Consider the following 17,707-nt stretch of genomic DNA (forward strand, 5'->3'; position numbering starts at 1 on the left):
AAATGTTCTGAGCTCGGTAAATTCATGAAGCAGGATGCTACCCTACTTAATAATAGTCCAGGTGAGGATCTCTCCTCTAACGGGTTATGGACCACCGGTGAATTGTATAGTTCTAGCCGCCTGAGCACAAGGAGGGCCACGACTCTGAATATGTCTGAGATGCCCACTCCCATTCCATAGCAACTGGTATCCCGACTCTCAGGTCCACTTACTAGGCCACTCAGCCGTTGCACATGGTTCACAATCTAGGACGTGACTACAGTAACCCACACCATGAACCACATGTATCTTTATATGCATAAAATTTATTATGTACTTGCTCTTTTAGTGATTTAGGTTGATGATGACATTTGAATACGTCGAAACCAGTTCAAAAAAAAAAAAAGTTGTAGATAACATCTTGTACAACTTACATTTGTATTGAAAAGGTGGAATCTTAACTTGTGACCTCAGTTCAATACGGAACCAAAATGAAGTTTATATCTTTGAATGTAGTTTGTCTCTTGTGTTCTCCCTGGAACATTTTGGTTGGACCACACAATACAGTCTTTTTTGTGTTTTCCTTCTGAGTGTGAAATGATGATGTGCAGCTTTCCTTCCAGTCTTTGCTGTTCATCTGAAGTGGAATGCTGCCTCTTTTTGACTTATCACCCCCTTTACGGAAGTGTCCAACAATTTCCTTGACCAGCAGTCTCCTAAAATTTACGTTTTTCATTGGCTTAGTGTGATTTGCTTTGGCATTCTGGGCATAGAGTACGTAGGCATTTATATTTGAAACCTCCATATCCCAGAAAAATAATTTGAGTGCCTTACGGAGGAAGTAACATGTTGCACTGAAATGAACGGCTGTATCGATGACGCCCATATAAATGATGTAATTCACACTTACATTTGGTTTATTTACAACTTCATCATCTGCTTGTCCCGTCACTTTCCTTCATAATTTATATCACTATCATCACCTCAGAATTTACAAAAGCATTCGTACAATCATCTGTAGCTCCACCTCCAACAACTTGGCTGCTCTTCTTCGGCGTCAGTGTGGACACTAGCCAATTTTTCTTCCTGTCACTGTTGGTTCATCCTCTAAATCTGAAGAATTTCTATATGATGTGCTGGGTTAAATTCTTCATTTCTTACGTTTACGTTCTGTATCTAAACTCACTTCACTCAGCACACTATCATCATTTACACAATCGCTTTCACTCGACGAATCACAAAATTTGATATCTAATTTGCATAAATAATCATCATCACCACTCTGTTCATCTAACGGCCTCCTCCTTATAGCATTCTTATCCATGATTACAGGATAAAATTCTTGATAATCACAAATATAAGTCAAGAAATACGCATGTATTATCTAACAGGGACCTGTAACTATGGAATGTAAGCACAGCCAATGTTATGATCACGCAGCCAACATACATAGTCATTTTTTACAAATATTTCCATGATATACCTACGGTGCATTCATTTGACAAAAGAAAATTCTTCCTAAGCTCTACGAAGTTCATATATTAGTCAGTAGATGGCAGATGCATATATAAAATAAGTACGAATGAAGCAAAGTCAGTGTCGAGTTCAACTTAGGACTCTGCTCAACAGGTTGCAATGTCCAGTCAGCCTCGACGTTGGACCTATAAAAGTTAAAGATCTTGTTATTCTCTGCTGGAATTGTCTACACTGCTGATGATTACATGCAAAGTTTACTACTGTATATGACTTTGTGTTTTCAATGGTTGTTTACCATAGTTTTTGTCTATTTTCCACTTGTTTTCTGTCCATACTAATTATTGTAAGTTTGAACACACTTTTATTATATTCATCATCTTTACTGATGCTGATACCAATATTGCAGTTCATTTGCAAGGTATCGGTGTCTTTCAGTCCCTAATATTCATGTTATTTTTGTCAGATGCCACCAGCAACAAATGCTCATGGCAGCACGACCAGCACGCAGTATCCCAAACCAGGGAGCTACGGTTCTGGCTATGGCGCTGGCTATGATGGGCTTACACAGAACCAGGATTATAGTAAAACGGGCTATGTGTCTGCTAGCCAGTCACAAAGCAAAGCCGGTGTAGGAGCTAATGCTGGGACCACTGGCTCCTCTGCATCGGATCTCAGTGCAACAATGTATGGCAAATCTCATGTTGCCCTAGGCAAGGTGAATGTAAGTACTCCACTCATAATGTAAGAGATTTACAAAGGCACAGCACAGTTGTCACTGTCTCATGTGGCATGAATTTTCATTATAGGAACATGTGGAAGTTTGCATGAGTAGAAATATAAATGAAAAATTCTGGAGGACGAGTATCATTTATTGATTGTAAATGGATTTTATTATGTTTCACTTAATATGTTGGGTATTTTTGGGATATTAAATGATAATTTGATGGTTTACGGCGATATACTTTTAGGTATTATATCTAAATCATGAGCTTTTATTTTGTAATAAGAGAGATTGATTTTCTTCTCTTGCTCAATGTCTGCATTATAGGTAAGTTTTCATTACACGTTAACTGGGGACAATCTTTTAAAAAATGTTCTGGTTACTTTGTCCAGTAAAACCTCGTTAAGACATTTCTGCAGGGTACAAGGATAAAGACCATGTTAAGCAAGGAAACGTACTACCGAATACACAAGCAAAAACTATCCAACAGGGATATGGAAACACCAGATAAGATTTTTTCCAGAATGAGGGCATTTTATATTGTGTATCCACTGGGACATTGAAAACTATATCTACCCTTTCTAAATATGAGGAGAGTATTAAAAGATTTGAAAAACGCCAGACAACAAATATAAAAACATTTACGCAGGGGTTCATAAAAATATCAACTTATTCTTGTTTCTAAAACACTTTTGCATGCTTAAAGAAGCGGATGTCAGTCCCACTTTCTGAAATATTTTAATTTTGTCTTCATTAGTAAGTAATTTCACAGTGTTTTCCGTATCCGTAACTAGGCTATTTCAAGACAAATATGGACAACGCTAGTCAACTTCACATGATGATATTCCTAATCCAGGTGTAGGCTATCATGCAGCAAATATTTGCTACCATTCACTGTACTACTCAACACAAAATTTCTAATTTTTTAGTAGAATGCAAAACAAACAAGCTCACTGTGTTCTTCAGCAATCTCACTGCTAACTGGCAAGCAAAACTGAACATTCTTGAAGCTAACGGCTTGCTTCCTGAAGGTGCAATTTATCCTATGAAGTTAGGAATTCAAGACCTTTTCAAGTTACCGCGCAACTGTTACGAGGGCTGTTACCCGAGTTGGAACTCGCGTTCCTTTCACAAGGGATGATAAACATTTTCAGGGCTAGGAAAAATGTAATTGTACTAAGCGGTAATAGCAAAAATGTGAGAGGTATTTTTATTTAGATTTAATATGGTGAGAATCAGGATTTCAAATTTATGATGTGCTAAGCAGGAAAACCATGTTAATGAATACACTAATGAGGTTTCACTGTATAAAAGAAAAATTAGTAATATATAAGGAAAGAAAGTATATTCATCTGAGGTACAACCAAGTAAGAATATTATGCTGCATAATTTTCTTATCAGCAATTTTGTATTGCTGTCCTGGAATACAGAATTCTCCGTAATATTCTGATAGGGCTGAAGGTAAATGTTAAATAAAATTTTGCATGGTGTGGGTCACTGTAGTCACGTCCTAGTTTGCGAACCATGGGCATCGGCTGAGTGGCCTAGTAAGTGGTCCTGAGAGTCAGGATACCACTTACTACGGAATGGGAGTGGGCATCTCAAACATACTCGTGAGTCATGGCCCTCCTTGTGCTAAGGCATCTAGGACTATACAATCCACCGGTGGTCCCTAACCCGTTAGAGGAGAGATCCTCACTTGGACTATGTGTAAGTAGGGTAGCATCCTGCTTCAAGAATTTATCGAGCTCAGAACATTTTAAGCAAGCCTCGGACCTATGGGAGTAACGGAGTCCCATTCCCATATGACAGGCGAGTGACTCCTTGGAAATAACTTGGGGAACGAAAGGGAATTCGATGGGGTGCTATCAATATTAATGGGGCTTATGGAAGAAAGAAAGTAGAACTGGCTGAGTCAGCAAAGAGGATGCATCTGGATGTGCTAGGAGTAAGTGATATTCAGGTAAGGGGAGATAACGAGGAAGAGATAAGAGATTATAAAGTGTACTTGACGGGTGTTAAATAGGGAAATGCAGAGTGTGGAGAAGGGCTGTTTATCGGGAATACTATTGCATGCAACGTAGTTTCTGTTAGGCACATAAACGAGCTGTGGGTAAATTTTGCAGTTCGAGGAATTAGGACGAGAATTGTCCTAGTGTATTCAACATGTGAGGGTGCAGATGAGGATGAAGTTGACAAGTTTTATGAAGCATTGAGTGACATCGTAGTCAGGGTCAACAGCAAGGATAGGATAGTGCTAATGGGCGATTCCAATGTGAGAATTCGAAATAGAACGGGGGGATACGAAAGGGCGATTGGTGAGTGTGGGGAAGATATGGAAGCTAATGGGAATGGGAAGCAATTGCTGGACTTCTGTGCTAGTATGGGTTTAGCAGTTATGAATACATTCTTCAAGCATAAGGCTATTCACCGCTACTCATGCGAGGCTAGGGGTACCAGGTCCATAATAGACTATATCTTAACCGACTTCGAATTCAGGAAGTATGTTAGGAATGAACAGGTTTTTCGGGGATTCTTTGATGATATAGACCCGTATGTTGTTTGTACTAAGTATCTCTAGGCCTAGGATAGAGAAAGTGAAAGACAAAAGTAAAATCTCCAGGATGAGGAAATTTAGACAGAAGTACATGGATATGATTAATGAGAAGTTTCGAACAGTGGACACTAAGCAGGTTCATAATATAGAAAGAGAATGGGTGGCATACAGGGATGCTGTAGTGGAAACAGCAAGGGAATGCCTAGAAACAACTGTGTGTAAAGATGGGAAAAAACAAACATCTTTGTGGAATAATGAAGTGAGAGGAACTTGTAAACGTAAAAAGGAAGGCTTATCAAAAATGGCTCCAAACAAGGGCCGATGCAGACAGGGAATTGTATGTAAATGAAAGAAACAAAGCCAAACAAATGGTTGTTGAATCCAAAAAGAAGTCGTGGGAAGATTTTGTTAATAACCTGGAAGGGCTAGGTCAAGCAGCAGGGAAACCTTTCTGGACAGTTATAAAGAATCTTAGGAAGGGAGAGGAAAAACGAAATGGACAGTGTTTTGGATAATTCAGGTGAACTCATAGATCGCAGGGAATCACTAAACATGTGGAGGGAATGTTTTGAAAATCTTCTCAACCTAAAAGAAAATAAATGTTCCTGGTTGTGTCGCAAACAACCAAGCTCATGGGGAGGAGGAAAATTATGTTGGTGAAATTACGCCTGAGGAAGTGGAAAGTATGGTAAAGCAGCAGGAATAAATTAAATTAGACCCGAAATGGTGAAGTATAGTGGGAAGGCAGGGATGAAATGGCTTCATAGAGTAGTAGGATTGGCATGGAGTGTTGGTAAGGTACCTTCAGACTGGACAAAAGCAGTATGCGATCAGTGTTTGAGATTTATATATAATAGGAATCAGTTGAAGGATGTTTCACCATTCAACACTTTATATACATCAACCCAGAAATGAAAGCTGTGAATTATGACAGTGGTTGAGAGGAAGTTGGAAGAAGACCTGTGCGGTTTTAGACCATAGAAAGGCTGTCAGAATCAGATTTTCAGTATGCGCTAGGTATTTGAAAAATGTTACGAGAGGAATCGACGGTTGTGTTTGTTTCTTAGATCTAGGAAAAGCATATGACAGGGAACAGAGGAAGATGATGTTCACCATACTGGGGTGATTATGGGATTAAGGGTAGATTATTAAAATCAATCAAAGGCATTTATGTTGACAATTGGGCTGCAGTGAGAATTGATTGTAGAATGAGTTCCTGGTTAAGGGTACTTACAGGGGTTAGACCTTTGCTGTTCTTAGTTTACATGGATATCTGCTGAAAGATACAGTATAAGGTGGCAGGGAGGGATTCTGTTAGGTGGAAATATAGCAAGCAATCTGGCCTATGCTGACAACTTGGTCTTATTGGCAGATTGTGCTGCCAAAAGCCTGCAGTCTAATATCTTGGAACTTGAAAATAGGTGCAATGAGTACGGTATGAAAAGTAGTCTTTCCAAGACAAAACTATCTTTACATCGTTCTGTTTTCAGCCCAGCTTTTCCTTTATGGGAGTGAGAGCTGGGTGGACTCAGGATATCTTATTCATAAGTTAGAAGTTACAGACATAAAAATAGCGTGAATGATTGCTGGTACAAACAGGTGGGAACAATGGCAAGAGGGTTCTCAGAACGAGGAGATAAAGAATAAATTAGGAATGAACTCAATGGATGAAGCTGTACGCATCAACCCGTTTCAGTATTAGGGATCTGTGAGGCGAATGGAGGAGGATAGGTTACCTAGGAGAGTAACGGACCTGGTTTCTTACAGTTTAAGAGGTATAGAACTAAACGCGGCCACAGAACTAGTTACAAATAGAGGATTGTGGTGGTGTTTAGTAAATTCACAGAGGCTTGCGGACTGAATGCTGAAAGGCATAACCAAACCAAGCCCCATGGCACTACAGCCCTTGAAGGGCCTTGGCCTACCAAGCAACCGCTGCTCAGCCCGAAGGCCTGCAAATTACGAGGTGTCGTGTGCTCAGCATAACTAATCCTCTCGGCCGTTATTCTTGGCTTTCTAGACTGGGGCCGCTATCTCACCATCAAATAGCTCCTCAATTCTAATCACGTAGGCTGAGTGGACCACGAACCAGCCCTCAGGTCCAGGTTAAAATCCCTGACCTGGCCGGGATTCGAACCCGGGGCCTTCGGGTAAGGGGCAGTCACGCTACCCCTATGAAAGGCATAACAGTCTGTAAAAAAATGTATGAAGTATTATCTTCCTATGATATTTAATTTTTGAAGCATAAATTATATGTTATGCATTTGTTGATGTTATGTGTAGTAGATAATTTTGTTATTGATTATTGATATCTGATATTTATTTATCGGCAACAGCATCTTCTCACTTAAATGCTGAAATCGTTAGTACAAGTTTAGGAACAGGTCTGAGTTTATTGAATTCCATGAGGCCTACATGTTTTATTAAACTCTCAGCCTTTGTTAAAGGATGATATATTGTAGGCCGAGGTAACCATGGCAGCACAGCATACTTCGTAGTTCCTGCTGTAGCCGCTCAAATTACGGACTCCAACTGTCATGGGCCCAAGTATAACTACTAAATGAAACAGGGAAGAGACCACAGACTAGAGATAAACAAATAATTACTCGTTGCCATCTGTGGAGCAAATATTGTTTTAGGCCAGGGAACGTATAAGTTGTACATTACTCTCAAAGGTTTTTTTTTTTTTTTTTTTTTCAATCAAATAAACTGTGCAGGTCTGGGGGGAAAAGACCTTAGGGTCCAGACCAGTCTCTCCCTGATCCACCCCATTTGATAGGTCAGTAGTCATCATCATCATCCTAAACCATCTCCAGTTTCCCGGGTGTGGTATATGAGCCTCCTCCATCTCATCCTGTCCTTGTACCATTCTTCCTCCACCAACTTGTCCCAATCATGACCTCTCAGCAGTACATCGCTCTTAACTAAATCCATTTCCTTCATGGCCTTCCCACGGGTTGTCTTCCTTCTACCTTTCTTTCAAATTCCTTCCTTGCAGTTCTGTTTACTGGCATCTTCATGTGACCAAACCACTTCACTCTTGATATCTGAATCTTATTGAGGAGAGAATCATCTATTCCTACTTCTCTAATTTTCTCATTCCTAATCTTGTCTTTCCTGGTTTTCTGGATCATAGTGCGTAGGAATTTCATTTCAGCTGCCGGAAGTTTGGAATTATCTCTATTGGTCAGTGTTGTGGTTTCGAGACTGTATATAAGAATTGGTGTATAATAGGACTTGTTCAATGTCATTTTTGTTTTCATGGGTATTTGCTCATCCCACAGCAGGTGTCTTACCTGGTGGTAAAATTGTGTTGCCGTATTGATTCAATTATTCACCTCATGTTTTGCTAGGCTGTCATTTGATATAACGCTACCCAAGTATTTGAAAACTGGAACGCTGTCCAGTTGAGCTTCATTTAACATGACTATTGGTTCTGCTCCTTCCCCATACACTTTCATCACCACCGTCTTGGTCTTGATGATGTTTAAACCATATTTCTTAAACTCCTCAATCCAGTTTCATATTCTCTCTCCCAATTCCTCTTCTGAGTCACTCCAGATCGCAACATCATCTGCAAATGTGAAGGCTTTGATATCTCCATGTTCTTTCCTTTTAATAGATTTCATTACTACATCCATTACAATAACAAATAGAAGTGGTGACAATGAGCTGCCCTGCTGCACTCCTCTCTTTGTTTCAAACCAGTCCGACAAACTACATCCTACTTGAATACAGCTTCTGTTCCCACTATACAACATTTTCACTTTGTCTATGAGGCCGTCTCGCACTTGAAGTTCTTTCATGCATTGCCAAATTCCTTCCCTTGGTATACTATCGTATGCTTTCTCAATTTCCAAAAATATTAGAAATAAAGGCTTGTTCTTCTCCCAGTATTTTTCCATTAACATCCTAATTGCAAATATAAGGTCTGTAGTTGACCTTCCTGGTCTGAAACCATACTGCTCTTCTTCCAAAATTGGTTCAACAATATCTCTGATTCTGGTCTCTGTTATTTTTTCCAATATTTTCAGGACATGAGACAGTAGTGTGATACCACGGTAATTAGTACATTTTCGTCGGCTTCCTTTCTTGAACAGAGGTACAATGATGCCCATCTTCCAGTCCTCAGGAATAGTATTTTCCTTCCATATCTTGTTGAGCAGTCTGTAGAGCCATTGGATTCCTGGAATTCCCGCTGCTTTCAGCATATCTGCACTTAGTTCATCTATGCCCACTGCCTTTCCTTTCTTCATGCTCCTGAGCGCATTTTCAACCTCAAGCCATGTAATTGGTGGTTCAGTTGTGGTTCCTCGACTTGGCTCTCCTCCATCCGTTATGTTTTCTGTATCTCCATTCGGAAGCTTTTCGGAATAGATCTTGAGTTCTTGTTTAATTTCTCCCTCTTCTTTTGCCAGAGTTCCATCATCACGTTCTATTGCTTTTATTGTCTCTTGAGCCCTTTGCTTGTTTTTCACTACTCTGTATAGCAATTTCATATTTCCTCTACTGTCCTCTTCCAGTTTGTCTGCAAACTCATTCCATTTCTTCTCTTTTTCTTCCCTTACAATGTTCTTTACAGCAAGTTTCTTGTTCCTGTATACTCCTTGAAGTCTTTGTATTTCTTGTTCATTTCGTTCTTGTCCCTGTTTTTCTTTTTCCTTGTCCAGTGCCTTCTTTATTTGGTTTCTTTCTTTCACCGCTGTTCTCACTCTATCATTCCACCCTGGTGTCTCCTTTTTTCTTTTGATAGAACTTGTAACTCCACATAGGTTTTTGGCTTCTCCCACAAAAGTGTCTTTGAAGGTTTCCTCATTAACGCTGGTTACTTCATACTTCGACAAACTCTGTTGAATCATTAGTTTGTATTCTTCCTTTATTTGGACTTCTTGCAACTTCCAAGTTTTAACCCTTGGTTTTTTCGTAATAAGTTTCTGCGTTTCATTTGTCTTATGTTTGTCTACTACCAACAATCTGTGGTCACTGTCCATGCTTTCACTAGGGATGACCTTTACATCTGTGATGTACCTGCCACCATCTTTATTTGTGATTACGTAGTCAATCAATGTTCTATACTGGCCATCTCAACTGTACCTTGTTATTCTGTGACTGTCTCTTTTTTTGAAGAATGTATTTTTGATTATAAGATCATTTCTTCTGCACAGATCTAATAGTTGTTCTCATTCTGGGTTCCTTTGTCCAAATCCATGTGGACCAATGATGTTCTCGTACCCAAATCTGTCTACCCCAACTTGCGCATTTAGATCTCCAATAATAATATTATTTTCCTCATTAACTGTATCTTCCAGGTCTTGCCGAAATTTCTCTTTGTCTTCCTCACTGCAGCCTGTCTGTGGGGGATACACTTGTATGATGGTGTACTTAGTGTTCTCCAGTTTCATGAACATTTTAATGATTCTATCACTTTTGCAGATAACTTCACCTGTAGCATCAGTCCCTTCGTTAATTAAGAATCCAACACCATTTCTCACTACCTTCTCCTGTCCACTCCAGTATAATTTATAACCTCCACGAAGTGTCTTACTTCCAATCCCTTTCCATTTGGTCTCACTTAATCCCAATATTGATATTTTTCTTCTATCCATCATGTCTAGGAGTTCTTCTAATTTTCCAGTTAATGATAGAATGTTCATAGTTTCAATTCGGTATTTGGGTCTCTTTTTTTTGGGGGGGGGGGGTTTCCTTTCAGAACATTTTATATCATCAGCCTTACAGTCATCATACTTTACAATTGTCTGAGAGGACGTGTCAGTCCGGTCTATAATATTCTTTCCGAGGCTCTTTTTCTTATTGAAAGCGACTGTACTCAATACTCTCCTGCTGACTTGCTAGGCCTAACACATAAGAGGATTTTCTTTCAGGGTTTACTCCCTTAGCCTTTGAGGATGCCTTCCTCGTCCTACAAGGCAGTAGGTTCCATCTGTACACCCAGAAGGATGGGTTGCCTCTTCCACCATCTCCACCGTACCGAAGTCCATCTTCTTCGCCGTAGATGCCGTTGAGGTCTTCACCCTTAACCCAGGGCAAGGGCCCTCCATATTTATGACCCCTGGAAAGAGGGTGTCCCAGTATTTTAAAACCCCCAGGAATTGGGCTACCCTTTGGTCCGCGGGTTGTATTGGTTATTTCAACCAGCCCTACATACTGTAGGGGCCCCCTATCTGCCACCTGGGGACGCGCTCTGTAGGGGTCAGGTTCCCCACGTTACTTATTGGAAGTTAACCCCACCCACAAGGAGTAAGGTTATTTACAGAGGGTAGGTCAATAGTGATATAGTTAATTTGATCTCCAGGATTTAAAATATCTGCTATATCTTGCTAGAATCCCTAACTACCGTTTATCAAACCAGTTTGTAATTTTGCAAACGTGTCTATAATTGGAAAGGGGTACTATAGCAACTCTCCATTTATTTGGAACTAGCTTATGTACCCGTGCTTCGCTACGGAATTCTACATTGTATACAGAATTGCAGGTTAGGTAGAGTACACGTTGTGAGCAAATTAAATTGCATAGCTCTTAACGTTACCCATATGAAGACTGCGATAGGGAATTTTCATTGTAATGGTAGGGCCGCTTGCCTACCATCAGTCACAATCAGGTTGGGAAATTGCATTATAATTGCAGACACTCACTCTCCACCTGCCTTTTTACATCCTCAGAAAGACTGTCTTAGTGGTTTTCCCAACTGAAATGAACATAGATCATTACAATGACGTCAGTAGGAATGGCGTGAGTAAAAGCAATGGTTTCACATGAAATACTTGATCAAATGAAAAACCGCACATTTTCTCACTTTTAACGAACAGTAGCCTACTACACTGCTGATCTAACAATCCAAAGTTCCAGGGCTGGAATGACCAGGCCGCAGACAGCCATGATCCATGAACACTCTTAGACTTTTTTGGGGGGGGGTCGAATAGTGGAGAGTCTCAGGGCAAAAACTATGCCCTTTTACTAATATTTTTTCTAGGAGGACCCGATGAGTCGGAAAATCTCAATTTACTGCACAGGCGGCGGAAATATCTATCTGACATGGAGGCAATTTTTTCCTTCAAGCCAGAGGAGAAACCCTCTCTTCACTGCTAATTTTGAATAAAATTAATGTAGAATTTAATGAAAGTGAAGAGGAAGAAGCTCTTTTTATGAAACAGCTCTTTTCAGGGTTGAATTTTGAGTTATTTAGTGAATTGTGGTGCTATAATTTGGAATATGCCTAAATTGTAATTCTAGAACAGGTCATACTACTACAGTATCCAGTAATCGGGAGATAGTGGGTTCGAGCCCCACTGTCGGCAGCCCTGAAATGGTTTTCCGTGGTTTCCCATTTTCACACCAGGCAAATGCCGGGGCTGTACCTTAATTAAGGCCACGGCCACTTCCTTAAAATTCCTAGGCCTTTCCTCTCCCATCGTCGCCATATGACCTATCTGTGTCGGTGCTACGTAAAGCAAATAACAAAAACTACTACTACTACTATTGCTACTAAGTAAGCCTCTGCCTTAAGAGTGCACACTGCTCATTCAAAACAGCGCGACAGAGTAGGGATCGAATATCTGGAATACTATGATGAACCAGTGAGTTGCGTACCAGTAGTACGGTATCAGAAATAGAATGAACCAGAGAAATGACATGCTAAGGAAGAAGGTTTTCTAACTCCCCAGCTATTTGCTGCAAGTATTCAATCAGGCTGTTATACTCGGTACGCATCAGTAATCCCATCTATCGGAGTTGAACGGCAGCATAAGAGACAAAGAACACCACCACAAACAATGGTCAATGTAATGTTATTGTTGATCAATGTTATGCGCTTTCAATATTGTAAGCCTTCACATACATTCATTTTTCTTCCGACACTGAAATACCACTCTTATCATAGTCGATACGGTAAAATTGAATAAAATATAAATGGTCGGAAATTGTATTCTCTATAATTTTTGGTATGTAGTACTTCCCGATAGGGCCAATAACATAGGTATTTAAAAATTAAATTTCAGGCGCCTTCCCCTAAACTGCAATTTCATACAGGGCGAACAAAATTGTTTATAACTAAGACTGTAGTTTCTTATTCCCTGACTCTATATACCGACTTTCATTAAATTCTGTTAACCCATTTTCTCGTGGCTCGGCGTCGATATGGACTTGGCAACAAAAATACAAATTCATGAATATCTGTGTTATCAAAGCCGGTACGATAACAATGTATGACATAAATGATCGGAAATTTAATTCTATAAAACTTTAGTTATGTAGTATTTATCGATAGCACCACTAATAATATAAATATTTGAAAATAAAATTTTAGGCCTTCCCCTAAACTACCATTTCACTCAGCATGAGTAAAATGATTTATAGCCTAGATTATAGTCTCTCATCCCCCGACTTCGCGTAGTAATTGTCATTAAATTCTCTTCAGCCGTTTTCTCGTGATGCGTGTACATACATACAGAGAGACAGACAGAAATTACGGAAAAGTAAAAAGTGCTTTTCCTTGTTACTATGGACATGACCAATACAGAAATACCATTATTTTCAAATTCTAAGCAATGTACAGACAAAACTCTTATTTTATATATATAGATAGCTTCTTCATGCAGAGAGTAATCAAATAATTAGAAACTTCAGATATGGTACTATATCCCAACCCATTGCCTTTAGTATATCCCCAGAAATGTTGTCAATTCCAGCTGCTTTTCTAGTTTTCAACGCGTGCATGCATGTGCGACCGTCCTTGTCCCATGCTGTATGGGGTCCAAACTTTTTGTATTTTTTTTTTTTTTTAATCATAGATAAACTTCAGTTCTTTGTTAGTATAAGTCACATACTCTACCTGGATATCCTTGTAACAACAATCTTTACATACTGCTGACTGAATACTTCAGCCTTCTGTAAATTCGCACACATACACTCCCCATGTTTATTACTGATTTCTGGAATGTCCCTATCCTTAACTGACTTTTGCCAGATTCAGTTTGCTACTACTAAGTCCTTTCAAATTCGTGGCCTAGTTTTTGCAGATGATATCTTTCTGCTTTAACATCAGTCGGGATCAGGGGTCGAAAAATACCGGGCGCCCAGTCGCCATGGCGCCTGGAAATTTTTACCTGGCGCCTGAATTTTCAAATTCGGTTTTGAAAATTTATTTTTTGAAATCCGGAGTTCCCTTACATGTACGTTCCCATCACTTTACAAAGTAACAAGGCGTGTGGTGTTTCACGTTGTTTTCTGTAGCTCATATATTCTAATATGTGCAATAAACGTTTTCTGTGCTTTTGGCAGTCTTGAATTCTGTAATTGCTCTTCGTACCTTGGAACTGGACGTTTCAGTTCTGCGCGGGAGCTGCCTAGCGGTCATGGGAGATATCGTTGTAACCCGTCAAACAAGTATCCTTACATGTGGACATATCGTAACACATCGAGTTCCATTACAGATGATCAGCTATCGGTAGCCGAGTACAAAGATCAGACCAGAGTTGTGGAGAAATGCAGAGAACTACTAAGTGAAATAATTCCACAAACACTACATTACCGCCATCCTACCCGTGACTAGCCGTTCCTCAACTATTGCCGCCTAAGCAGTGCTGATAAATTCCCGTGGAATTCATTCTTGCATTTAGAACATACGGAATGACATGTTTATCAATTCTTGTATTTTCACCGAACAATATTTATACTTTTAATTTAATTACAGCATCTTGGTATTGAACGGTTTGCACTTTATAAATACGGTTGTGTTTATTCCTGTGCGTTTACGAAAAATTTGCAACGTAGCATCAGACTTCGAAGCCCGCGAACTCGGAAGCCATTTAACGCTGGTGTATTTTACGTTTCTGTGCTATACTTGAGAAAATCGGCAAAATGAAACGAACAAAACCGCACAAATTGACTGATGCGAGTAACAGTGTCTTCTTTCAGATTTCTTCGTAAATAGGGCCCGTAAATGTAACACAAAGTCATACAAAAGGGCGTGAATGTGAGAAAACACTTAATAGAAGTGCCGACTGTAGAGTTCAGGACGACAATGACCAGCGTGAAATTTATGGTGTTCAAGACAATGATAGGTCAAACATCAAAAATACGTCGAAATTTCAATTTTCAGACAAACGGAAATATCGGCACTTTCAGCGAAGTGCGTAAAGGAAATGAATGCTAATGTTACAGCATATGAACGCATTGTTCATGGCTTCTTATGATATTGCAAAAAATAACAGACCCTACACTGATATTGAAGGTTTGGTTACATTGTTAAGCAAGCTGAATGTTACTGATTCAGAGAAGTATGAGAATGATACACAATGCAGAGAATCGTAGCCTGAATGACTACCGTGGCTGTGCTATGAAGAAGGAATTTCGAAGTGTAAATTATGCAGTAACTTTCGTAGTATTGCCGACAAACATTCTAAAGGTGTATCCGGATTTTCAGGACCATTTAAACTGGAAATGTTTAAAACAAACGAAAAATTCTATCCTCACTCGAAGTGTTAGGAGGCTGAAAAAATGGCGTAACAGCCCCAAAGTGCCTTGGCCTACCAAGCGACCGCTGCTCAGCCCGCAGGCCTGCAGATTATGAGGTGTCGTGCGGTCAGCACGACGAATCCTCTCGGCCGTTATCCTTGGTTTTCTTGACCGGGGCCGCCATCTCACCGTCAGATAGCTCATCAACTGTAATCGTGTAGAATCATGTAGGCTGAGTGGACCTCGAACCAGTCCTCAGATCCAGGTCAAAATCCGTAACCTGGCCGGAAATCGAACCCGGGGCCTCCGGGTAAGAGGCAGGCACGCTACCACTACACCGCGGGGCTGGCAGGAGGCTGAAAGTTTCATGAAAAATCCTGAATGTGCACTTTTAGCGAGGTCCGTCAAGAAAATGAATGCTTAAAAAAAAAAAAAACAGACCCTACACTGATTTTGAAGGTTTGTTTGTATTGTTAAGCAAGTTGAATGTTACTGGTGGGAAATCAAACAGGCAGATGTAGTGTAATTTTAAAAGATGCTGACCTTGAAGGTGACTGGTGATTATTTGGGTTAGTATTTCTTAAAATATAAATTTACATTCTTATATGAAATGAGACTATACTACTTAAGGTCACATTTCAAAAATAATACGTAGCTTTTTCCTAGTCTAACCTGGTTTTTTTTTTTTTTTTTTTTTTTTTTTTTTTTTTTTTTTTTTTTTTTTTTTTTTTTTTTTTTTTGCTAGGGGCTTTACGTCGCACCGACACAGATAGGTCTAACCTGTGGTGTTCATAATGTATATTTGTGAAAAATGTGCTGGCTCCTGATGAAAAGGGGCTGGCTACTGAATTATTTCTATTTTCTTCTACCCCTGGTCAGGATGCACAGCTATATCAAGAAAACTGCTGAATATTACTACGATTATTATTAACACTGTTCATAAAAACAGAACACCTTGAAAGACTAGAGATAGCAAGTTCATATTCATAGGACTTGTTCATTAGTATGTTCTGCAGAAACGTTTAGCATTTCAGTCGCCTAGGTTCAGCACGTGTCCTGTTGCGTAGTAGGCACTGGGTCCTCCATGTGCACTGTTAACTTGTTCCATGCGTGATGACATCGACACGTATAAGGCACGAATGGCGTCCTGGGGTCTAGCCATCCATGCTGCATTCACCTGGTTCCACAGTTCATCTTTGGTGGTTAGCATTGGGTCACAGTGCTGCACCAGTCATTCCAGTCATTTCGCCCTGTCCCACACATTTTCAATTGGTGACGAGTCCGGTGATCGGGCGGGCCAGGGCAACGGTCTCACATCCTCTGACAAGAAGAAGGCATGTATTCGTTCAGCAACATGGTCATGCATTGTCCTGCTGAAATATGGCATCTGGGGTGTGGTGCAGAAAGGATATGGCTACAGGTCACAGGATGTCGTTCACATAGGTCAAACTAGTCACATTGCTCGGGACACGCACCAACTGTGATTTGTGGTTGTACCCAATAGCATCGCACATCATAAGGCCTTGAGTTGGCGCTGTATGTATTATGCGAATAAAATCATTGTGCTGCCTCCCCGTCCTCTGTGCAGTGAACCAAAATGCGGCCATCATTTTCAAACAAACAGAACCTGGATTTGTCCGAAAACACTATCTGCTGCCATTCCTGTTCCCAGTGACGTCGTTCCGTACACAATTGCAGTCTGGCTATGGGAATCAACATCTATACCATCTGATAGCCAAGCAGGCATCAATTTTTGGTAAAGAGACAAAGTCTCTCATAGTGCACTGGCACTGCCGGTGGCTCCAGTTGGCTTACGCAGTGGCCTCCATGGTATGCGCTAGCCAGCGTCTTGGTAGGTGTGCTAGGTACCAACTGATGAGCCCAACCTAGCACACGAGGAAAATTTGTAATGACCAATAACAGACCATTTATATTGTACGTACGTACGCGCATCATGAAAAAAAACGGCTGAAGAGAATGTAATGAAAATCAGTATGTAAAGTCAGGGAATGGAGCTCTACAATCTAGGCTATAAATAATTTATTCATACTGAGTGAAATGGTAGTTTAGGGGATGGCCTAAAATATAATTCTCAAATATGAATGTTATAGTGGTCCTATACATAACTAAAGTTGTATAGAATTAAGTATCCGATCATTTATGCCTTACTCATTTTTACCATTCCAGCCATGGTAACATATTCATGAATTTCGATTTTTGTTGCCCGAACTACGAGACAATGGGTGAATGGAATTTAATGAAAATCGATATGTAAAGTCAGGTAATAAGGCACTACAGTATACACTATAAATAATTTTATTCATGCTGGATGAAATGGGTAACTTATGGGAATGTGCCTAATTTTATTTTTAAATACCTATGTTACTGGTCCTATCGAGAATTACTAAAGAACTGAAAGATATAGAAAGTACAATTTCCCATCATTTATGTCACACAGTTTTACCATACTGACTATGATCACAGAGTCAGAAGAAAACTAA

The 17,707-nt window shown here is 39.9% G+C and overlaps 1 protein-coding gene and 1 pseudogene across 2 annotated transcripts in view; both read left to right on the top strand.

The window, feature by feature from the left end:
* Window positions 1-17,707, top strand: part of lig (lingerer) — a 612,955-nt gene that overhangs the window by 426,011 nt on the left and 169,237 nt on the right. For both annotated transcript variants that reach the window (XM_067146761.2, XM_067146762.2), the window contains exon 17: window positions 1,919-2,176. In XM_067146761.2, the coding sequence (XP_067002862.1) occupies window positions 1,919-2,176 (258 nt within the window). The remainder of the gene's footprint in view (window positions 1-1,918; window positions 2,177-17,707) is intronic.
* On the top strand, window positions 4,104-4,757 carry LOC136874216 (craniofacial development protein 2-like; annotated as a pseudogene).

This window comes from Anabrus simplex, chromosome 5, assembly GCF_040414725.1.
Source record: "Anabrus simplex isolate iqAnaSimp1 chromosome 5, ASM4041472v1, whole genome shotgun sequence".
In the NCBI taxonomy this organism is placed as follows: Eukaryota; Metazoa; Arthropoda; class Insecta; order Orthoptera; family Tettigoniidae; genus Anabrus; species Anabrus simplex.